The 24,925-nt window shown below is 36.3% G+C and overlaps 1 protein-coding gene across 2 annotated transcripts; it reads left to right on the forward strand.

Moving 5' to 3' along the window:
- The first annotated feature begins 6,746 nt into the window (after positions 1-6,746).
- LOC117420155 (interferon regulatory factor 5-like) lies at positions 6,747-22,331 on the forward strand. Of its 2 annotated transcripts, XM_058985840.1 has the most exons (10): positions 6,747-7,186; positions 10,667-10,816; positions 13,358-13,557; positions 15,602-15,788; positions 16,189-16,214; positions 16,714-16,741; positions 16,998-17,369; positions 20,348-20,737; positions 21,279-21,397; positions 21,691-22,331. In XM_058985840.1, exons 3-10 carry the CDS (start codon positions 13,384-13,386, stop codon positions 21,886-21,888), a joined length of 1,494 nt encoding a protein of 497 aa, XP_058841823.1. In that variant the 5' UTR covers positions 6,747-7,186; positions 10,667-10,816; positions 13,358-13,383; the 3' UTR covers positions 21,889-22,331. The 2 variants fall into 2 exon arrangements, with proteins under 2 accessions (XP_058841823.1, XP_058841822.1); XM_058985839.1 differs by lacking the exon at positions 10,667-10,816.
- Positions 22,332-24,925: the final 2,594 nt, after the last annotated feature.

Consider the following 24,925-nt stretch of genomic DNA (forward strand, 5'->3'; position numbering starts at 1 on the left):
GCATGATGCAAAAACACAGATTTAAAAAGCTATTGCTCTGTTTTTTGCTAAGATTGATTATATTTTTGCAAAGCAAACAAATACCAATGACAAGTAAAGTTTACAACCTTTTAAATGATGAATGGCACTAGACAGTAACTGCATGTTTAACATTGTACACAGTCCCCAAAGTTATGCAACTTTATTTATCCTGTTCCATATTTAAGAAGGTTTGGTATAGTCAATTGTCACTGGCAATTAAATAAATTACAAATCAATATTGGCACCATGTATAAAACCTGCACAGCAATTATATTACTAACAACATATAACTGTTAAACAAATACAAAAGGTTTACATTTTATTTGCTATCTGTTGGTTGAAAACAAACTAAAATGGAGAAGTTAGAAATACAAGCCTGCCCTTAATATGTGCCATCACAAATATCCTATTTTCATTGATTTTCAAGCCTTACCTTTCTGCCAGTTGAATGTGAATAGTCTCGTGTTCTTGTCTGGTCTGATAGCAGTGCATTTGTCCATAATCAAAATAGTAAATGTGTCTACACAACAGTAAAAGAAATAAACATAACAACCCTGTTCTTCGACCATTTTTTGCAGTATATCCTATTAAAATGGATGATGCATTTCACATTTTACATGAATACATAAACATAACTCACCGATTATCCTTGTAGCTAACATCACCTGTGACATTTCCTGATTCCCTGCTGACATGTCCTAATGTGAATGCATGGTTGACACAGCCAAGCTGTACATTACACACAAGAGACAAACGCAAAACACAAATGAAAAGCTACATACACCTTCAGTTGTTATTTAAAGATTACTGTTTTATTCTGCAATTGATGAATCAGATGAAAGGATGTGTGAACCTAAATAACAACATCAAAATGTTTCTTTTTTCATCTCTGGATCAATATGGCTAACACCATAATTATATAACAGTTATAATATTCTTGTTTTCCCCCACTAATAGACCCAGTGCAAATGGCCTACTATTTAATGGCAAAAGAGTGTGGCGAGGAAGATACAGACATTTCTAACATAACAGTTATCTTTGGAAAATGCTGATCATACTTGTGAAGCACCCAGACTTCCACAATGTGTCCACGCAAATATGTCCAAGTCATGCTAATTGGGGTTATACTACTGGAAGCTGTACCTGTACCTAACTTCGATAGAGCACCTTCTATAATATTTCAATTCTGAATTAAGGCGTGGCTTTCCAGTGCTCTTTGGGGAAAAGTTAAACTCATTCTAAGAAAGTAAAGTGTATTCATTTTTAACTAACGTGTTGATATTATTTCCGCTTAAAGTCACATGTCTTCAAGACCAGTACCTCTTTCAGTTCATTGGCAGCATCAGATTCTTGAGTCTGTTTACTTTCAATTCCATCCACTGGGTTCTGTCCAGTATCAGAGTTCCTGTTTTTGTAGGCAGTGTTCAAGCTTTTGAAAAGTGTGCTCATGTTTACAGAACTATCTGCATAACAGCAACAAGAAAGACCAAGGACAGCAATTATATGCCATGCACATCAATTCACAATAGGTCTTAAATGGGTAGTTTTGAAAGTCATGTATTTGGTTAATATATATATGTTTTAGCTAACATGTATTTTCATTTTATAATATGATATCTGGCACTACACCAGGTTAAATAAATATATGTTTGCAATCCTTGCTTTTAGAAAAGTCTTGCAATTTCATGTTATGCTCAACAATAAGGGTACCAGTGACAATGTTGCTAATGTTAATAAGAGCTCATCTTCTGGGCAACTATTTTATTGTGATAGAATAATACTTTTAGAACTTTAATTTCATCCTTACTTTTTATTAAGATTGAAATACAGAATCTTCTGACAAAGCGTTATAGTCACAAACCTTCACACTGTATTTAAAGGTAGGATGATTTTAGGTTCTAAAAAAACCAAATCTGACCTTTTTGATCATGCCCCTTCTGTTCTTTTGCATGAGGTTTAGGATCCTGTCTTTTAGCCAGAAATAGGAAGTCATTGTTCTTATGCACCATTTCCTGATTTTGGGATACTACTGCACCCTTAGAAGACGTATCATCATTTGATTGACCTTTAGTAGTGAAAAATACAGGTTGGATATGTTAGTGTTTGTAGGAAAAAGGAGTATGGTGCTTAAATAAGTTCATTTTACTAGAATAATAAAAGATCTGGCTAACATATAAAGTTCCAGGTTACAAAGTACTTACTAGACTTACTTCGTTCCATTAATGACACAACATGTACAATTTGTGATTTATCAATGCTTTCATTTCACTAGCTGGAATTAACACTACTCCAGATTAAACGAGCAACATTTCAAACTTGAATATTTTCAAAACACAATTCAAATTTGAGTATTTTAAGGGTGCACTCTTTACACACTGAAATTAACAGATTCAAACATTTTATTATTTGAATTGAAACTCATAGAATTAAAAATGTCTATATATTTTGTCTCTGGGGATCCATTTTTCCTACAGTGTCAAAGTGTTTTTAGGAAACACAGAAAGAAAATTCAATGACAAATATTTCAACTAGAAGCCTTTTTCAATGTGACACTGAAAAACAATTCTAGTCGAAACATTTGGCTATTAATTTAAGTTTATTTCGGTATTTCTAAATTCAGCACTATTGAGTGTTTAATAGATATGAATGAGTTTGAAAGTGGTTCATATGAATGTCTCAGTATCGAGTATGGGCTCCTCTGGCATAATCTCTACATTAATGGGACATGCTTCTATTCAGGTGGCAGATGATGACTTGGGGGGATCTTATCTTATTCTACAGTCAGTGCAACACCAAGCTCTGTCACATACAGGATTACAACTCTGACAAACACAATGTCCAAGAAGGTCCCAAAGGTGTTCTATGGGATTAAGGTCTGGACTTTTGCTGGTCAGTCCATAACATCTATAACTTTGTGCTCAAGATAATCCATGACAATCCTGGCAGTATGACAACAGGCATTATCTTGCATCAGAACAAATTGCACCAGTAAATGGTCTTACTACTGGGTCCAAGACTGTGACAGTTCTGGTGATCAAGGCAGGAATTACGAGTCCCTTTGGTGTTGTGGGGTCAGTTGATGAGCTGTAGCTGATCTTCTTGACCTCAACCAGACTCATGCAGTCTGGTTACTATGGTGACTCATGAAGCAGATATTGAGCCCATATGCAATGGACAGGTGATTCCTTAGTGCTAAGCTGCATAGATATCGGTCAGTGCATGGTGTCTAGTTGACCGTTTCACGACCTTGTCTAGGACGTCTAGTGTACAAACCTATGGTTTGATGACGTGTCCACAATCTGGAAACTATGAAGACGTCACAGCGAACTGACGAGTCTCCAGTATTTGAACACCTCTAGCGGTCTGGACTTCATTAAAAAATGTCTGCCTGCCACTACCTGGCATAATCAGAATCCATGATTCCCAAACCAACAATAACAGACAATGTTATCACCTAAGCAGCCACCTGACTGATGATCATGTCTAAATGGGGGTATCTGCTTTTAACGGGGCAGCTAGTGCAAATGCATATCAACAGCTGTCACAATTTATTGAAGAACACATATAAGGTCTACCTGGTGAATGCCTTAACAACTTTTTTGACGCTCGTGGTGTTATTTTTGCCATGCTTAGGCGTTTATTATCATTTAATTTTTGCACTGGTGTATTTGAAATGATCTGCCTTGTGATATTATTGTAAGTGATGCATCTGTTACATATTTTGCACCCTATTTGTATTTATATCATTGTCATATTACATTACAATTCCTTGCCAAATTTGGTACGATGTAACTTACCTTGTTTTTCCAACAAAGTAGGCTTGGACTGTGTACTCTTTTGAGGCTTATAAAAGGTTGGAGAAGATTTTTTCTTTTGATGCTGAATTTGATTCTTTGGACCTGTATCTAAAAAATAGAACATTTAACAACACTTGCAAGGGCAAAGGGCCTTTTTCTGAAAGTACCCATAACAACAGTTTAACTGGTCATGTTTACAACTTATTTGCTTCTTGCTGACATTATATCCTTAAAATTATTTTATTCCATGCAGAATCTTTACCTTTGCCCTTATATTCATTGCTCATTGTGTTAAACATTAAATGAATGGTTTATATAAGTACCTCTAGTGATATCACTATTAATTGGTATTTTATCTCTTGCAATATTTGTCATTACTTGTGACTCTTCTGCACATGGATTCATTTCAAGGTCTATGCTTGAGCAGGATCTAAAAAAAATAAAACCACGAATTTCAAGAAATTACAAATGCCATTAACCTCTTTTTAGCAAATTTTTAACATGCCACAATGATACATTATCACCCATCGTGACAAAACTGCTTAAATCATATTTGATTGGCCAAGTTGATTATAAAAAGAGACACAGTAAAACTGATTATCCGAACCCTGATTATCCAAACACCTCTTTTATCTGAACCTTGTCTTGTGTGCTGTGCTCTTCCACCTTGTTTGAAAGGAAAATGTTCTATTCAGCCCTCAATTTCTGGTATCTAGAGAATGGTGTAGTACTGTAGGTTATATATGTACAGGTAAATTGGGAGTCATGTAAAAAAATGTCACTGTCACTGTTATCGGAACATACCCTGGTCCCAATTAGTTTGTATAATCGAAGTTTTACTGTATATAGAGAATTTCAAGCCAGGTACATTTAATAAATAGCACACACAGATAGTGAATTGACACACCCATCTGGAATTTCCATCAGATGGCTTGTTTCTATCAGATGGGTGTGTCAATTCACATAGTTTCATATAGTTTGTTTCAGGTGGAAATTATTTCACATTAAAATTAGCAACAGTATATTACATTCATGAGAATTTTGAAGTGGATCTGTTTTTTTGGTGGAAATAAAAAGGCATAAAATTAATAAATTCAGTTTAACTAGCAAATATCTAATTTAACTGTGACTCACAATAACTGGCTTGCTCCTAGCAGCAATGGATTTGTTTCTGGCTAATGTTACACATTTACAATGGTTTGATGATTCCTTATATCTTTCCTCTCTTTGTAAAATATGGCCTGCAGTGTTTACCTGTTATGTTTTAAAGATGATTGTTTTTCAGAACTTTTCTGATATTTTTTATTATTTTCTTCAATATTTCCTTCATTGCTGGACCAACTTAGTTCTGTATCACTGTCCTTTAAAACAAACAAAGAAAAAAACATACAGTTTGAATGAAACAGTAATCAACAAATATAAATGTGATCCAAAAAAATATACAGGCATAATAAGGCAGACAGGAAGAAAAAAAGGTGCAGGGCAGTAAAGCATCAAAAGGAAGCTATGTGGTCCAGTGGTTAAAGAAAAGGGCTTGTAACCAGGAGGTCCCCGGTTCAAATCCCACCTCAGCCACTGACTCATTGTGTGACCCTGAGTAAGTCACTTAACCTCCTTGTGCTCCGTTTTTCAGGTGAGATGTAATTGTAAGTGACTCTGCAGCTGATGCATAGTTCACACACCCTAGTCTCTGTAAGCTGCCTTGGATAAAGGTGTCTGCTAAATAAACAAATAATAATAAATTGAAAACAGAAAAGGAATTTGAAAAAGATGGATTAGGAAATATCAACTAAAAAGGATTCTCTGGAACTCATATCTGGTCGTTGTACATGCTTTTAACTAAATATAACAGATTTGCATCACTTTGATTAAAACTGGGCCTTTTTTTAAACAGATGCCAAGTGTAGACTAACAGTAAAACTTTAGTAACGTACATTCGCTGTCACTGCTGTAAATTCTAAATCAGCTAGACTATGAACTAGAATTAAAATGGAACCTCATGTAGTCTCTAAAACTTTGTGTTGTTAGATTAGTCAATGTCTTAGGAGGAGCTATACACTATTTAATATTGTTTCTGTTAACCCCAGACACGTTTTAAAGCATTGTCCAGATTTTATATTTGAATATATTTGAAAATATTTGAATACAGATATTATATTTGAATGCCTTTCGAAATTGCAACCTAATAGAAGGATCAATAAATAAATACACAAATAAAAGTACTGCGTGGAAAGGGTAAAAACCCAAATGTCCCCCCTAAACACGTAGCTGTTTATATTAATATTGTTAGTAGATAATAATTTATTACCATTTTTGTTCGGACACTGCAACTTTCCTACAGCCGGTTCTTTGATGTTTTGCGGTCCATAAAATAATCAGCTATATTATTAAATACATCTTTGCCACAGTCCAGAGCAGAAGACAACCATGTAACCATCATACAAAGAAAAACACAAATAAAACCAACAGTAAGAATAATGACAATTATTTCAATGAAAATATCAATGTTCATTGTACAAAAACACGCTCTTAGGGACTGTTCAATTGGCAATGTGTTCAATTCCGTCTTTGAAAAATACTGACTTTTAATTATTAATATATAACCTGCAAAACAAGTATTTCCTATTGATGACAAACAGAAAAAAAAATTATAAAATAATCATCTTCCTCGAGAGATCGTTTTCAAACAGCTGTTGCCATGGAAACGGTATGTGTCAGAGACGTGAAGTGATGTGGAGCTGTCACTCAAGCCCTAACCCGTACAAAATATAATGCACCCGCTTTCTTCACTGGTATGGCTGGGAAACCTGGAACTGTAAATGCTACATCTTTCGTTTGGAGCCTGCCACCTAAGGGGATCAACAATAGGCCTATTTGTCGGCAATTGTATTGTATTGTGATGTGGTTTGAGGGCAACTTTTTGCTTTCTTCTTACATATCTGCTAATTCAATCTTGATATTTATATTTATTTTTTTTCACAGTTAGGTGGTCGCCAGTGAGTTTATATATTACACAAATACACGTGTTGTTTATATTACTGCGAACCGGAAGGGTGGGACCATAGAAGTTCTGCAAACTTTGCGTCACTTTCGAATCATTTGTTTATTGCACTGCAAGAAAACCAGGAAGCAGAAGGACTTTAAAAAAAATACAATTCTTAGGTTTCATGTTCTAATCAGATCATTATAAATGAGGCGTAGGACAAGGAGTTGAAATGTACCCGAGACTGTGTAAGGAGTAGCCTATTTGAACTTGAACCGAAGTGTTGTCGGTGCGATATTTATTTAAATTCTGAGAGAGTTGGGATTGGAACACTGAGGAAACTGAAGGACAAGTTCAGTATAGCTGTTTATACGGGAGTCTCTAGGTAAGTTGTATTGAATCGTGACGTGTTAACAGTTAAATTTGGGTGGCTGGTGCATTTTTAAGCGATTTCACCCAACAAGTGTACTGTTGATAAGCTTTTCCTGTAGAACACTTTATCACAAAGAAATCCTCATTGTTTACTTTTTTGTTTTTTAAGACTGCTTTGTGACTTTATTTGAGTATTTAAACATTGATATTTAATGGGTTGATGATTTTTTGAGTTTTGTGCCTTTTTAGTGTTGACTAATGTATTTCATTCATATTCTTCTAATTTTTTTAAAATTTCTAAATAACTTTCCTGTTAACACAGTATTATTTAGTGAACAGGGTATAGGGTGTTGGACACAGTACTTCCCCTTACTGTCCCAGAGTTCAGGTACTGTATTATTGAATCAATCAATAAATTACTTTCATGAGTTAATTATAGTTGCTTTAATGTAGTGTTCATAGCAATGGCATTATGTTGCTCTGTTATATTTTTATTTTTTGTTTCTGTTATAAATCAGTGAAAGATGACATTAGGTCGGTGTACTATTCTCTTTCTGGTGGAAGGTATGACACAAGTAAATAGCTCCTCAGCAAAAATATAATCATCACGTCTTTCACAAAAAAATAGTAAGTTCCCTTTTTTATAGTAATGACAAGGGCATATTTATGTAGGTTAGTATATTAAATACAGGTATCTAAATAAAGTCAATGTACTTTTTCCATGGTAACCTTTAAACTTACAGTAGCTGTTAGCACTTTTTAAATATGTAGGCTACATAATCAATTGCACTAGACACACACACAAAAAATGTCAACAGCTAGCATATATGTCACACTAACTCAGTTACATGCTTTTTAGTACAACACTGCAAAATCTCATTTAACACACACCAATTGCTTTCATTTCCGAGAATAGGTCCAATAAAAATGTGTGTGATGGCTATTTGAAATCTTACGTTGTGTTATTTGTGGTAAGACATACAGTGTATTCTAAAATCTATGTAGGAAACTGAGGAGAGTCAGGTGGTAAAACTAACCCATTTCCTGTTCACTTTACATGATAATCTGCATGTCGTCTGTTTCTGGTACTGTACTTTACCTTTACAATGTGTACAGTGCATGTGCCTTGTGATTATCATCATCATCACCATTGCTCAATACATGCTCACCAAAAATACATTGTAATGCCTTGACTGGCATAGCTTTGAAAAATGTTAAAATGTGTAATGAGCAGCCATTATACATTTCTAAACTTTCAAGTAACACAAAGTAATTAAGCAAGGATAAGTGGATACATTAAGTCACTTATAACTGGACCATTATTACCTAATGTTGGTTTCATTTTTTTCATTATTGACCTCCCAAGAAAGCTGAATGTGTGATAGAATTTGTGGGGATACTAAACTAAAGATGCAAGATCAGTTTTATTTATTGTAATGTTTAGACAGCTTGGGCCCCTGAGCCCTTTTATTCTTTAAGGTTAGAACCCTGTTGTGTTGGGAATATACCTGTACACCTCTCGAGCTTTTTTTTTTCTCACCATAGAAAACATCATTCAGTTTTGAAGCAGTTTTCTATTGTAGAGAGCTGGGAATGAGGGAGAATACTACTTTAAATATATAGGAGGCAGCTGGAGGATCTATGACGAATCCCATAAATGTAGGAGGATTGGAAAGTATGTTTTGAAAATATGCTATATATTGGTGTTTTAGAAGCATAACAAAGTCACCTGTAAGGTCCCGTTTTCCAAAGAGGATGGAATATCCCGCTCATTTTAACTGAAACAATACCATCATGTTTAAAGTTTTCATTGTTCAAACACTATCAGGGAGGGAAATAAAAGCCATATTGCATAGCATTTTCACTTATCCTAGTTTCAATATGAGCTTGATTAACCACAGTGTATAGGTAATAAGCCCATAATAAGTTCATACTTACCATAGGCCATAGTAAAAGATAAAAGGGGAAGGTTCATGTAGTTTCAGCTCACCCATACTAATAACAAAGCAAGGATCAAGCCAGACATATAGTACAAGCACACCAAAATGTATGTGAAATCCTTCCTAATTCTTGAAGTTGTGTTCTTGTATGTCTTACTTAATCCAAGCATGATCCTTGCATTTGTAGTGGTCTTGGTGCTCCAAAAAATTGTGATGATTCAAGCCGTTAAATATTGTTGCTTGTTTGAAGGACAGAGAAAGATTATTGGGGCAGCAGTGTGGAGTAGTGGTTAGGGCTCTGGACTCTTGACTGGAGGGTCGTGGGTTCAATCCCTAGTAGGGGACACTGCTGCTGTACCCTTGAGCAAGGTACTTTACCTAGATTGCTCCAGTAAAAACCCAACTGTATAAATGGGTAATTGTATGTAAAAATAATGTGATATCTTGTAACAATTGTAAGTCGCCCTGGATAAGGGTGTCTGCTAAGAAATAAATAAATAAATAATTTAATCTCAGTACTCTACTGTAGTTTTGCATATGAGGGCAGATGTTTGTCCACTATTTGATTTTCTTATAAGCAGAAGTGTTTGTGGATTTATGTTAGAATTAGGTGATGTGAATGGAGGGAAATTAAAAAAATATAAATATTTTGTCTGGATTTTTTATTTTTTATTTTTGCCCATGTCCAAGGTGCGTTCAGTCAGTTTCAGTGTATATCACCACCGTTGACTATTGTTTTTAGAGCTTAAAATATTAAATGTGAAGGGGATTAGAAAAAAAAAGACTTTTACTAATGCAATGAAAACTGGCAGAGAAATATTTTCCTACAAAGTTCTTAAATTGATATGATGTCTGATAGAAGCTAAAGCTTTTCTTTAAATGCTCCTCAGGCTATAGAGTTTCAGTTCCATTTTTGCCAAGTCCCTCCCCACTTAAAGCTTTTTGTCAAACTATTTAAAATCATCAGACCATCCTACTGCATTTAGCCGTCTTCTTCAAAAGGGGAAGTGTTGAAATCACTTTTTATATGCAAGACACTCCATTTAGTTTTCAGATTAAGGTTTGATAGAATTGAACACGAATTCACACTGTTTAAAAAAATGTATAATATAAACAGCATCGCTGTTTTGATGGTTGTCAGTTAAATTATGGCAACAATACAGAAACCATTTTCCCCTGTGTTAGAGGCTTGGTTTGTATGTGTTTTAAATTAAAGGCTCGATTTCTAATGCTTTGGTGTGTCCAGAGGTGGTTCTGCTATGTCTGGAACTTGGGATTGTGGCATAAATAATATAAACGGTTTAAATATTGCATTTTACCTGTAAAGTACAAATTTGGAGCCTACTCTTCATGTCCTTCATGTCAACATTTCTGAAATTATAGTATCACACTCAGGAACATGTTCTAATCTATGGGAATGAAGGAATTCAAACTTTATGTGTACATCAGCTTTTTCACAAGTAATAATTACACGAAGATGAACTTGCAAATTACAAATAGATTTATTTGTAAAAACAAAATTACTTACATTTTTTTTTTTTTTTTTTTTAAAGGTTTAAGATTGGTATAAATAAATATTAAGTACCCTACACACCAGACACAATGGGACAAAATGAATAGAACCAATACTTTTGATAAATACCTTTCACACGACAGGCGACGCGGGGGAGACACCAGGGCGACACTGGAGCGACGCAAAATAAGTAAGATTGAATCCTGTTATTTATGGTTTCTTCATGTGACAACTAGATAATTGAGCACTCAGAGAAGAGCTTTAATGCACAGTGTCCACCAGTGTGAAACTGTATCCAAACGACAGAGGAAAAAATAATACTTGCCATGGAAAAATGCCCAGAGCTTTATGACAAAGATCATCGCAATTGTAAAGATACAGAGATGAAAGATAATATATGGGAGTCCATTTCAAAGGAACTGAAATAGCCTGGTATGTATGATGTATTGCCATATATGTTAAAACATCGTCTCATAATTTCCACATCTTGTTGATGAATATATAGGCTACCAGTCTTGCTCATAGTTTTGTCAACTGTCTGTTTTCAAATCTGTTGCATCGCGTCTGTGTCGCTTCAGGTGTGTATGGTCATGTCGCTGCGAAAGTATCTGGTCGCCCGATGAAAAATCGCATTGCGTCTGGTGTGTAGCGACCTTTACTGTTCCCTTTGAGCTACATGAGCTGAGAAGCCATTTCTCCTAAGATTTTATTTCCCTAAAATTAATTTGAGTATTTACATATTTTAACATAACAAGTTGACTTTTGGCGAAACAACTTTTCTCCAGTGAGATTTTTTTATTCATGAATTTGAGGATTTCTGCCTATTTTCTTGAATTTTTGTATGTCGCCAAAAACTCATACTTTACAGTAAGGGTAGATTGTTACTCAACTTTTATTGCAAAACAACCATTAGATTGCCTTACTGTACACACATTGCTGGTAATTTTAACTAAGGACAGCGTCACATGCCAGTGTCTGTCCTACAAAGATGGGGATGCTTTGTTTTTGTTCACAATACTAGTTTTTATGATGTACTGTTTATATCACTCAGTATGATATGCACTCTACATTTTCTGCTTATTATCAATGCTTGGTATGTTAAATCCAGAAGATTAGCTGTGTCAATGTTAGCTTATTAAGGTGGGTTAGTGAATAGGTTTCAACAGACTTCAGTCAATAGAATTTTCCAACAATTAGTCAGCAGTAAATAGTTGTTTTGGTTCATTGCCTAAACAGCATTAAAAGAGGTTATTAAAGTTAAATGGATTATATCATACCTCTTCCCTCACACCCACCTTTCAATCCACTCACACAAAGACAAGTATTGTAAGAGAAAGGTGTTTGTCTTGAAATTCAGTGTGATGCAGCTTCAGCACAAATAGCAAAAATCATACTGAAGACAACTAAGTATTTGTGGCCCACTGTGGACCTTAAGGAAAGACTTAACATCCCTAGTTCTGTTACAAGACTATGGTAATGGATCGTATTCGGTTCTTGTGAACACATTGTCATCTCGCTGCAAAAGGTTACTTACTGAAAATCACATTACTGACATTTGAATTTGAAAAGGTGTTCTACCCAATGGGAAACCCAAATACAAAAAAAATATCAGCCTCCAGGAGCGTCAAGCTGCTGTTGGCTGGAAATACTGAGCAGACCAGCCAGATAGCTTTTCTGTGTGTTCTGACATGCACAGTACCAGGGAAATACACAACCTTGTACTCCGAATATGGGTATGAAAAAATACACCAAGTCACCACGAGCTATGTCGACATAGCTTAGTCAAAACCAGAAAAGCAATTCTTGCCCAAGGATTTACTGTAGTTGCTTAGACAATCGGGTGTCAGTACCATACAAGAAGCTTCAAATTAGAATCGTTTAAAAAAATAAAATAACCAAGACCGCTTCAATCCCGTCAAATATAGGCTACACATCACTGTATGGAATCCATTTGATAAGCAAGGGCCTTTAACCCGAAGGTTTCATATTACTGGTTGTTATTCCAATTCAAAGCAAATTTTCAAAGTTTATTTTTTATTTTTATTAAAACTGTTAATTACTACAACACATTACTTATTTGATCAAAACAGGTTTAAAATAACTCATAAATTAGATCATTTATTTCTTGTTAAAACTACTGTATGCTACTGGACTATTTTAAGTTAGTGAAATGACCAAAGGCTTTCTTGGAATACCTATGTGTAGATAGTTTGAATAAATCTGCTTACTACTCATGTTCTTTCTTAGGCATCTCCATAAATATTTGAACAAAATCCTCCAATAACAACAATGCTGCCCTGCTGCTGAACCGCATACAAACTCTGTGACTTGCTATTGAGAATAAGTTTACAGTATTTTGTTCTTTAGACCAATTCTTTCTTTACTTAATTAATTTTGGTGATCCATTCAGAAATTCTGATAAGAAATAGGGTTTATGTACAGATGTTTGGGAAATTGCTACATTTTGCGGTTGAGGCCTGAGGAAATAACTGTTAACTATATGAAAATAACTATTAAAAAACTAAGCAAATGGCCACTTCCTTTTTTTTCTCACACTGGTCTACAATGCATCTCAATAAACACGGCCTTTAATAAGAATGTTAATTTATTGTACAGTATTTTTAAGAGGTACATTTTGGGCTAGTTGAATGTTTTGACTTTGAAGCACGTAAGCCCTATAAACTATATAAAAGTATGGGTTCTCTCTTTTTTTTTTTTTAAACCTTTTTAGGTTAGTGGTGGGGGCACTTTCATAACATGAGTCTCCAGCCACGACGGATCCGTCTGAAACCCTGGCTGATTTCCCAGGTGAACAGCGGGAAGTACCCTGGGCTGCAATGGTTAGACCATGAGCAAAAACACTTCCAGATACCCTGGCGACATGCTACCCGCTACGCCCCCATGCAAGAGGACGAGAACACCGTCTTCAGGGTAAGTCATTTAATTATTGCTGATGCGGTCAACACTAAAGGGATATTAATTCTGTGCCTACTCTGCACTGAACCAATGTTCAACATGATCCGTCTGCAGTGGATTTGGACAGCTCAGTTCAGTGCCACGCATGAGTCGCACCAATCACAATACAAGGAGCTTCGTAAATAAAAGCCGAAGCCCTGTGTATGCAGCTGTTTTTAGACTCTATTAGTAGGGTAATTGTCAATTGCACCATTGATGAACGGGGGAAGAAGTAAAAAAGACTGCATGTATACAACCAAAATGCAGATGATTTTGTCCATAAGATAATTTTACATTTTACTTCATAGCCGTGATACTGTTTTTACTGATTCCTGCATCACTACTACACAAAAAAAAACACACTAGACTAAGTTTACAAGAGGAAAATGTAGCCTACTGCCCCTGCACTGTATGTATGTATGTATGTATACATACATACATACATACATACATACATACAGTGCAGGGGCAATAGGCTACATATTCCTCTTGTAAACTTTGTCTAGTGTGTTGTTTTTTGTGGTTTTTTTTCTGTCAGACAGCAAGCCAATTAAGTAAGGCTTACGTTTTACGTTTTCTTGTTTGAGCTCTGATTCCTGGAGAAATAGAAGTTAAGGAATAATGTATTTTTTTGTTCACATAAATGTTATTTTATCATCCAATTTTTCTGACAAAGTGCAACCCATGACTTAATTGTGGCTGAAAATCAGTAGAAATACTAACTAGACAAATATGAACACCTGCTGCATTATTCTGTAAGCATTGGGCTTCTTTTCAAAGTGAGACGACACTGTTTCAGTTCAGCATTTACAGTTTCCAATGAATTTTCGAACATCATTTCAGTTTCATGTGGTTTGTCATAGTTTCATATAAAGTTTGTTGATCATTTGTTGATCTGTCTTCATTAGAATTAATTGGATTCTTGATTACAATATGTGGTGCATTAAGGCAACATTTCAACATGGTAAAAAGGGCGTTGCTTTTTGCATAAGTCATTGCATTCATCTGAATGTCTTAACCCCTGTACAAAAGGATTAAACCTATTTGGAAAAGTGGTTTTGTGTCCCATTACTTTTTCTGACACACTGTGGCAAAGTGCCCTGCCCCTGTGCGTATTTTTGTGTTAATGTTGGTGTATAGGTATTGGTGCATGGGATATAAATGGGTCTGTGTAGCACGAGTGATTTAAAATATATAGTTGTATTTAGGCACGGGGATTGCATAATCACTTCACGTGCAGATAAAGTATGTAATAATTTGTGAGCACGGAGAATGCACAAATTAGTACATGTGCTGGGGTTCAAGTGAATAATGAATTAGTAATTGAATCCCAGCATTGCTGTATAAATAGTTGCACAATTCACTCACTTGAGGTTGTGTGTTCAGAGAGAAAGAACGGGAGTGAGAAGGAGAAAAATAATTAAAATAACAAATGCTACTCGCACAATACTTGTTTAATGTTCGTCCCAGTTTGTTTAGTTGGTGTCAGTTTTGTGTTCAACCTTTTATTTTGCTCTGTGAGCATTGTTTTGTGTCAAACCTTTTTATTTTATTTGCAATAAACCGACACAAGCGCCTTCACCATTTCACCTCGCAGTACTGTGTGTTTCTTCCGGGTCTGACGTCACCACTACAAGCCATCTGTGACAGTCACACAATAAAACAATGTTCCCTTAATTAATACAGTAATATTTTGGTTAGATTTAACTGCAATTAAGTTTTAGTTGTGTATTCCTTAAAGAGTTGTGAGTTAGCTGGAAGTTAAAATTCGATTTTTGAAATGTTTAAAATCCTCATTGCTTCAGTTGCCTACATTTTTAAAACTTGCATGTAGCATTCCAGTAGACACAGGTGCTCCATGCTTGAAACTATACCAGTTGGCATAAAAAATGGTTCCAGGTAGGAATGAACAACATGTCAGTTGAGCTGTGAAACTGTCAGAAGTGCCCATATTTACATGATGGTGTCCTCCCACCCACTTCATGACTCATAGTTTCAGTTGTATTTTCTTATTTGGCAGGCCTGGGCTTTGGAGACTGGGAAATACCAGGAAGGCGTGGATGAGCCAGATCCAGCCAAGTGGAAAGCGAACCTGCGCTGTGCCCTCAACAAGAGTCGCGAGTTTAAACTGAAGTACGACGGGACAAAGGAAACCCCTGTTGAGCCATTTAAAATATACGAGGTGTGCGACCAGCAATGCAATGGAGGTAAAAATAAAGAGAGTACATATGGAGTGCTGCTGTGTTTTGCCACATAAACGCCCTAACAACTTCAATACCCCTTTCTCCCTCCTATTTGTTTTGTATTACTATAATATGGGAATATTCTTTTTTGGCAGGTTGTTCTGTGCTCTTAAAACAACACGTTTCACCTCAGCATTTCAGTTCCATTTTAATTTAAGAAAACAGGCAGACGTTTGGGGGGTCATATGCAAGTTAGAACAAGTTTGACAAGCCAATTCTTGAATTAATAATAATAATAATAATAATAATAATAATAATAATAATAATAATAATAATAATAATAATAATAATAAGCAAGGTGTTATGCTAATAATGACCTTTGTGTCTTCTGGTTATATATGTGTTTTTTTTTTGTTCTCCCCAGATGCAGCTGAAGATGAGGAAGAGGAGGTGAGATTAAAAAAAAACAAGAAAAACAACAACAAAAAAAACACCATTACTGTGCCAGCTTTTGTTAGTTTACCCAATTGTAACAGGTGAACTTGATTGCCTGGGTAGATGTATGGCAAGAGCTGAACATTTTATTTATGTTACCTATGTGTGTGTCCCATGCTGTCCGTATCGCAGCGTTATGTTTTTAAATGTATTGCTGACTCTTTCGAAAACTTCATTTTATGGTTCATAAATCAACTGCACAGCACATTTCTCAACATTTACTTGAGTGTTTGCCAGGAGAAAAAAATAAACGTCTTCTGAGGATTATAGTGTATCCAGATCACGCTTCCTCCTGCAACAACGCTGGTTTTCTGTTCCCACAATACTTACTTCAATCAGAGCACAAAACTGGTGCAAGGGGAAGCTCAGCCTGGATACACTGCAATGATTTGATTCTTGTTACTGCACTACTTTCCTTGTTAAGTAATATCAATATATATTTTTTTATTTATAGCTCCCAAACCTAGGTGGCCTCTCTATTGGTAAGGACTTTTGTATTCAGTTAAAGTTTCACAATAATGTAGCATCAATGTCATGTTGTTTGTCTATGCCTGGTTCTCTTAAACATTTAATTCTACACAACAAACTGTTAAATTGTGTTGTTTTTCATGTCAGTTGTTTTTTGTTATCTAAATGTTTTGACAAAAACAGATTTCAAGACATGGCTCAAAAAGTACCCAGTGCTGAAAGCTGATGCACCTGCCTTTTGAATGTGAAATTAATTGTTCTTCTTTCCAGCCCCCACCAGTTTCCCATCTTATCCACCATTCAAGCAGGAACTGCAGTTCAACCCCTGTATGAATGGAACTTTTATTCCTCGCAGTCTTCCCTCAATGGAGCCAATGCCTTGCAACATCACCACCAACCCCAATGGCAGTCTCGGTATAAGAGATGGTTCTTACCAAAGTGTGCCTGTGACTGCTAGTAACATCCCTTTGCCAGAACATACAGTGGGAAACCTCGGACATGGAGGCTTTGCACATGCCAATACCCCGACAGGTCACGTAGATATGGCACATGGAACCATTCCTGCGGAAACACTTCCTCAAGTAGAAGTACCTCCACAGCTGTGTATTAACGATCTGCTCATCAGTCCACATATGCTACCATGTAAGACATGTTTTCTATTTCTTAGACAGTATATAATCTAACCATTGGCAGGAGCCCTCACAAGCGCTGCATATTGAATGATAAACCTCCAGTAAATCTGAGATCTGTCAGGGTACTTCAGCTCAATAAATGTGGGGTTAGGTGTCATATTCTTAATGGCATGGCAGACTAAAAATCAGTACAACCCACTCTGGATATGTGAACCCATGCTTCTGAACCAACATTGGTTATTGACAAGAAATGTCTATGTGTTAATTAACTGTCAGGTTAGCCAACACATGAGTGTTTGGGCTTTCTACACCTACTGTATATATTTTGCATTAAGATGTATCTTTGGAGACACTGTGTGTCCCATTTTTCTCAATTATTTGTATATTTTTATTCCTTACTCTTATACTTGTATAATATAATTAGGGCTTCTGATTTTCGGTTTTAACCGATAAAACCCGATAAAACACCCCCCGATACAAAAAAAATGAAATCGATGGGTAGCTAATAAACACCGGAAAACACCGGAAAAACTGTGGAAATGGTTAATCAATTCATGTTGACTTTACCCTTTTCCCATTAAAAAAAACAAAACTACTACAAAAATAATAATAAATACATTTCCCAGTGCTGCTGGGCAATGTCCTGACTTGTATCTATCATTGATTCGTTCTGAATACTTTAAACCAGCCGCAACTACTGAGTGACAGCACATTCCTGGAGACTCCGCCTGCAAGATTTAAAACAAGATTACAATCCAGAATGGAGGCTTGTTAGCGGGATTTAAAGATATATTACAGTTAAGATATGGAGGATTTAAAACAGAATTGTGGAGAAAATATAAAAAAATGCCTACACACAAAAACCCCAGAAGAATGTGCCCGTGACCATAGGGATTTTGTTGTGGAAGACAGCAATGGAAAGAAGGTAAGTGTACAAGTACTGTCGAGTTACTACTAAATATATTTTGACAGAAAAAAAATAAAACGCTCAAGCATTTTGGAAAGTAACCGAAAACACTAATTTCATACAGTATATTAAAAACGAAAGTCCCGAAAAAAAATGATTTACATAAAACTCGAAAATAGCTAAAAATAAGCACCGAAAAATACAATCAATAAAAACTGAAAAACAGAAGCCCTAAATATAATACACCCCTGTCTAAATGCTAGTCATTGTCAGAATATTGCTCTTGGGAGATCTTTTAGGATTTCTTACAAATGTTTGGTCAGGAAGTATGTAATTGTGGAGTTGGTGATTCCATTGTTTAAGTGTTGGCTGTCTGGCTGCTTGACAATACTAAAATATATACAGACGTGCTCAAATTTGTTGGTACCCTTACAGCTCATTGAAATAATGCTTCATTCCTCCTGAAAAGTGATGAAATTAAAAGCTATTTTATCATGTATACTTGCATGCCTTTGGTATGTCATAGAATAAAGCAAAGATACTGTGAAAAGAGATGAATTATTGCTTATTCTACAAAGATATTCTAAAATGGCCTGGACACATTTGTTGGTACCACTTAGAAAAGATAATAAATAATTGGATTATAGTGATATTTCAAACTAATTGGTTTCTTTAATTAGTATCACACATGTCTCCAATCTTGTAATCAGTCATTCAGCCTATTTAAATGGAGAAAAGTAGTCACTGTGCTGTTTGGTATCATTGTGTGCACCACACTGAACATGGACCAGAGAAAGCAAAGGAGAGTGTTGTCTGAGGAGATCAGAAAGAAAATAATAGACAAGCATGGTAAAGGTGAAGGCTACAAGACCATCTCCAAGCAGCTTGATGTTCCTGTGACAACAGTTGCAAATATTATTAAGAAGTTTAAGGTCCATGTAACTGTAGCCAACCTCCCTGTGCGTGGCCGCAAGAGGAAAATCGACCCCAGAGTGAACAGAAGGATAGTGCGAATGGTAGAAAAAGAACCAAGGATAACTGCCAAAGAGATACAAGCTGAACTCCAAGGTGAAGGTACGTCAGTTTCTGATCGCACCATCCGTCGCTTTTTGAGCGAAAGTGGGCTCCATGGAAGAAGACCCAGGAGGACTCCACTTTTGACAGAAAAACATAAAAAAGCCAGACTGGAATTTGCTAAAATGCATATTGACAAGCCACAATCCTTCTGGGAGAATGTCCTTTGGACAGATGAGTCAAAACTGGAGCTTTTTGGCAAGTCACATCAGCTCTATGTTCACAGACGAAAAAATGAAGCTTTCAAAGAAAAGAACACCATACCTACAGTGAAACATGGAGGAGGCTCGGTTATGTTTTGGGGCTGCTTTGCTGCGCCTGGCACAGGGTGCCTTGAATCTGTGCAGGGCACAATGAAATCACAAGACTATCAAGGCATTCTGGAGTGAAACGTACTGCCCAGTGTCAGAAAGCTCTGTCTCAGTCGTAGGTCATGGGTCCTCCAACAGGATAATGACCCAAAACACACAGCTAAAAGCACCCTAGAATGGATAAGAACAAAACATTGGACTATTCTGAAGTGGCCTTCTATGAGTCCTGATCTGAATCCTATCGAACATCTATGGAAAGAGCTGAAACTTGCAGTCTGGAGAAGGCACCCATCAAACCTGAGACAGCTGGAGCAGTTTGCTCAGGAAGAGTGGGCCAAACTACCTGTTAACAGGTGCAGAAGTCTCATTGAGAGCTACAGAAAACGTTTGATTGCAGTGATTGCCTCTAAAGGTTGTGCAACAAAATGTTAGGTTAGCGGTCCCATCATTTTTGTCCATGCCATTTTCATTTGTTTTATTATTTACAATATTATGTTGAATAAAAAATCAAAAGCAAAGTCTGATTTCTATTAAATATGGAATAAACAATGGTGGATGCCAATTACTTTTGTCAGTTTCAAGTTATTTCAGAGAAAATTGTGCATTCTTCGTTTTTTGTGGAGGGGTACCAACAAATTTGAGCACGTCTGTATATAATGTATATATAATGTATGTTTTATCATCTTTGCATTTTAGTGACAGATTTAGAACTAAAATTCCAGTATCGTGGGAAGCAAGCTGGGACCTTGACTGTTAGTAACCCCCAGGGCTGTCGTCTGTACTACGGTAACTTGGAGCCCATGCCAGACCAGGTGGAATTGTTTGGGCCTGTGACGCTGCAGCAGGTGCTGTTCCCTAACACAATGGAGATTCCCAACGAGAAGCAACGTTACTACACCAACCAACTACTGGACGTCATGGACAGAGGCCTCATTCTGGAGATCCACGGACAGGATATCTATGCCATACGCCTTTGCCAGTGTAAGGTATACTGGTCTGGACCAGGAGTCTTGGAGGAAGCTGGGCCCAATCCTATCGAGAGGGAAAAGAAGATCAAAATATTCAGCTTAAATGACTTCCTTCATGGTGAGTAGTGCTCACCTTTATCGTGAAAAATCAGGGTGTGTTTATTCAGTTGACCTAAACAGTAGCACATCTAAATACCTCCGCTGTTAAAATTATTAAAATAGGGCTCTTCCTGTCAGTTTACATACAATAAGATCAATAACTATGTAGTACCTGGTTCTAAGGTTTAATTGATTATTCTAACATGTCGCCCGTTTCCCATTACTTGGCTACAATATTAACCAACTGCACTACCAAGAATGCAGTAAGTTTCACATTCTATAATTCATGGTATGCTCTATTATGTCACATAGAAAACAAAAAAATAAATAATACCCCCCTATAACTGCAGGAATAGGATAACGAAGGAAGTAAAATATACATTGAGCCTCTTCCCTGATATAGAATTGCAGTAATAATTACTTAACTTGTACTGTATGCTCCAGCCAGGTAAATCTGCCTGTGTCAAGTCTAATGGGTTTATTGTTCCTTACAAAAAGAGAAAGGCTTATGGTAGTACGGTCACTGATTTTATTTTATTTTATTTTTTGTTGTGTGACAGGACTGATCCTATATCAGAAAGGAGAAACTAACGCCCCACCTCCCTTTGAAATATACTTCTGTTTTGGGGAGGATTGGCCAGACAGGAAACCAAAAGAGAAAAAGCTTATTATTGTCCAGGTAAACACACTGACACCAGCCTTTCCAAACCCATATTAATGTTTAAACCAACAGTATGAAATTGAGAGGCCTCTGCACAAGAACCAACTGAAATTGCTGTGGGTCACATTGTAAATCTTTGCTACTGTGAAACATATCCGTCTCTTACACATTTTTTCACAAGTGGCAAAAAATATTAACAGTTTTTCAACCAAAATAAAACACTATTCTATTGGCTTCGCAAACATAGTTTTATTTACAACCTGAATTTGTTTTGTTTTGGTTAACCATTTTATTGCCCTATTCTGACTCAGGTTGTCCCTGTGGTTGCTCGCATTCTGACCGAGATGTTTTCTGGTGAACTGTCCTGGTCGACCGACAGCATCCGCCTGCAGATCTCCAATCCAGACCTGAAAGACCAGACGGTGGAGCAGTTCAAAGAGCTTCACCGGATCTGGCAGAACCAACAGACTCAAGGGCAGTGGGGAGTGCAGCAACCTGACCTCCACTAAAGAACAGAATACACTTGACAACAAAGAGCTCTTACAAACGGATATATACTGATGATCGATATGTAGTGTAGAAGGATAAAAACAATTGAACAGGAGCCATACTGATCCAAAAGACTTAACAGAAAGAAGAAAAAAAACAGTATGTACTAAACAAGTTGGCAGATCAGCATGGTTTGCCTTTTGTAATCATTTTAAAGCATGACCCTCTTTTGGCACCAGTTGTTTTGCCACTTCATTTTCTGAATTTTAGTGTTAAAATCAAGAAACTTGAAAATTGTGGGCAGTCCGCACATAGCTAATTCCGCACGAGCTGATCTCTTGATTTAAAAAAAAAAAGGTATTAGCAGCCTTGAGGACAGCAAATGTAGGAAGTTATGAACTTTATTTTTTAATAATGTTACTTGCCTCCAACACGTGATAACCACTGAAGTGTAAATGAGTGATGATAATGAACCATCTGCTAGTATTTTTAGTGCCTGATAGAATGTTCAAAGCCTTTGTTTCAGCTGCTGCAATTAACACGTTTATTTTACTCATTGTTAAATTATTTCTTTAATGGTGCAATATTAAGATATAGTTCAGTAGGGTGGAGAGTTTCTGTAACTATTTCAATTCAGAAACATTAAAACAAATTATGTGACAAGAGTAAAAGAAGACACTGCCTACATTTCAAGAATGTGAGATTTTTTTTTTTTTTTTTTTTTTTGTGCTGCCAACAGATTTACATTTGGAATCCACTGAATCTAGAAATGAAATAACTTGAAATTAACTAATAAATAAGTCTTGAGTTTTTAATTATTCTGGTAATAGCAACCCAGGTCCTAAAACAGTAGAAAATAAATGTTGATCTCTTATCTGGAAATAATGTTAGTATCTGCTGAAATCCGAGCAATGCAGTGGTGTTTGCAGGAACCAATGCTGTAATATTGACAACTCATTTGTATTCCGCCCCTTTTCCTCTGGGGCTACCACCTCCAAAATTGGTAGATGTCTAAATTACCCAAAAGAGCACTATATTCCATCAGTTCATTATTATATAGGTATTGTATGCCAAGATAAAGCATATTCACTTACCAAATTATGCCAGATGTCATTGCCTGGACACCTGAATAAGCCAATTACTACAGAACATTGTTTTTAATAAAACTCTTAATCCTTTGAATTGTCACATTTGTCCAAATACCTCTTGGGAGAATATAATAAGTACAGTACTGGGGCCACTTGTGGTAAAGCCTGACATGCAGTGTAATTGGCTACATTCCTCTCATCTGTTTATGAATGTGCATTTTTCAGAGGATTCAAATCAGTATGAAGGGGGTTATAAAGTCAGTGTGGCACTATTTAATGCTAAGGTGGAAAAAATACACATTTGCGGAGGCACCAAACAACTTACAGTGTGGTTCTAGGACTATGACCAAGTGCAATTGCACAAGCTGCTGAAGTTGACGGTTCCATTATCAAGATGATAATAATACAAACGTGGCATACGGACTTTAGAACCAGCTTGCTAGTTTGTTCTTGTATTAATGAATTAACATTAAAATGTCAATTTTGCATAAATAAATCCTAACTGTGTGTTAATTTTTTTTTTTTAATTCTCAACATAAATGTATAGTAATGGCTCCCGCCTACAGCTTTTAAAAGGGGATCACTGCATTTGTTTTGCATCACACTGGAACAAAACTGAAAGAAATATAACTAATGCATAACTAGAAAGGCTGCATGACTAATAAAACGCCAAGTCATGCCAATTAAAATGTTCAACCCTGACCTAGTTAAACAAGACATAGGATAACCATTACTATAGTTTAGAATAAATTTGTTTTCACCCCTGCTTTACCCCTTTATTTGTTTACAATTCTCTTTATAAGATCAAGAAATGACTGGTTCAAATCCTGGCTGAGACTAGTTGCCACGCTAGGATGTGGATCCATGGTTGGCACAGCATTGGACTTTTGCTCTCACATTAAGTAAAGGGGAAAATAAGCTGGTGGTTAACTTCACCATGCCACAGAGACCAGTACTGGTCAGGCAATATTTGAGCAATCAGTTCACAGGTCAAAGTGAAGGCTGCCATTAGATTTTGCCCAAGACTGAAAATATCAAGTTGCAAGCTGAAATGGTTTGAGAGCAGTTGTAGAAGAGGTGCCAGCAGCTTTCCTCATGTGGATGCTTAATGATGGCCACAAAAGGGAGAGGTTTTCCTGTAGGATACCCACTATCAAACTTGAATAAGAAGTTGTGTATCCAGTGTAAAGGTAATATCTCAAATCGTTGGGTCTTTATCATCAGGAAACCAAAGTCACATGACCACAACATGGCAACCATCTTAGGTCACAGTGAAGTTGTACAAAGGAATTTTCCTACCAAGCTTCCTCACAATTGGATAAGGCGCTCTCTATAGGTCATTTCAAAATTCAAGTGTCTGCTATACCCCCTCACCATGGATAAGCATCTCTAGCCAGTGATAACATCAGTTAGACACAAGGAAATATTTACTGGATGACAAATAACTTTATGGTATGTATTTTTGGTAGCTCCACTTTAATGATGCAAAAGCTAAATAAACATTGCAATATAAGAACAAGTGAGATTGTTTTCCCATACAGCTTGTAACCAACAAATGTTAGTTGGGAGTTCTTTCTTAAGTTAGAAATGTTATACTGAGTTAATATAACACCCTAATGAACGGCATTCAATATTCTGTAGTGGGAACTATCCTTACTCCCCCGCTACATCTTCTAGGACACTTGTGCAATCTAGTCAATTGTAGTTCTAATGAAACAAAAAGTGATGTGACCAATGGTATTCTTAAACCTGTCTGACTAGTTCAATGCAAACAGGACAATAGAAAGCCCTGCCTTAGTATAAAATCAAAATGCTGAAACAAGTTGTGTCCTCACTTTTATTTATTGTTCACGAGATGGCTACAACACCAGATGGAACAGCATGTCGGCACAAGTCCTACATCTCAGCAGCCATCTTTTCATGTTTTTATTCCAGATCTGCTGCTGGAGGAGGAAGGAGAGAAAAAAAA

Source organism: Acipenser ruthenus, chromosome 14 (genome assembly GCF_902713425.1).
Source record: "Acipenser ruthenus chromosome 14, fAciRut3.2 maternal haplotype, whole genome shotgun sequence".
Taxonomy (NCBI): Eukaryota; Metazoa; Chordata; class Actinopteri; order Acipenseriformes; family Acipenseridae; genus Acipenser; species Acipenser ruthenus.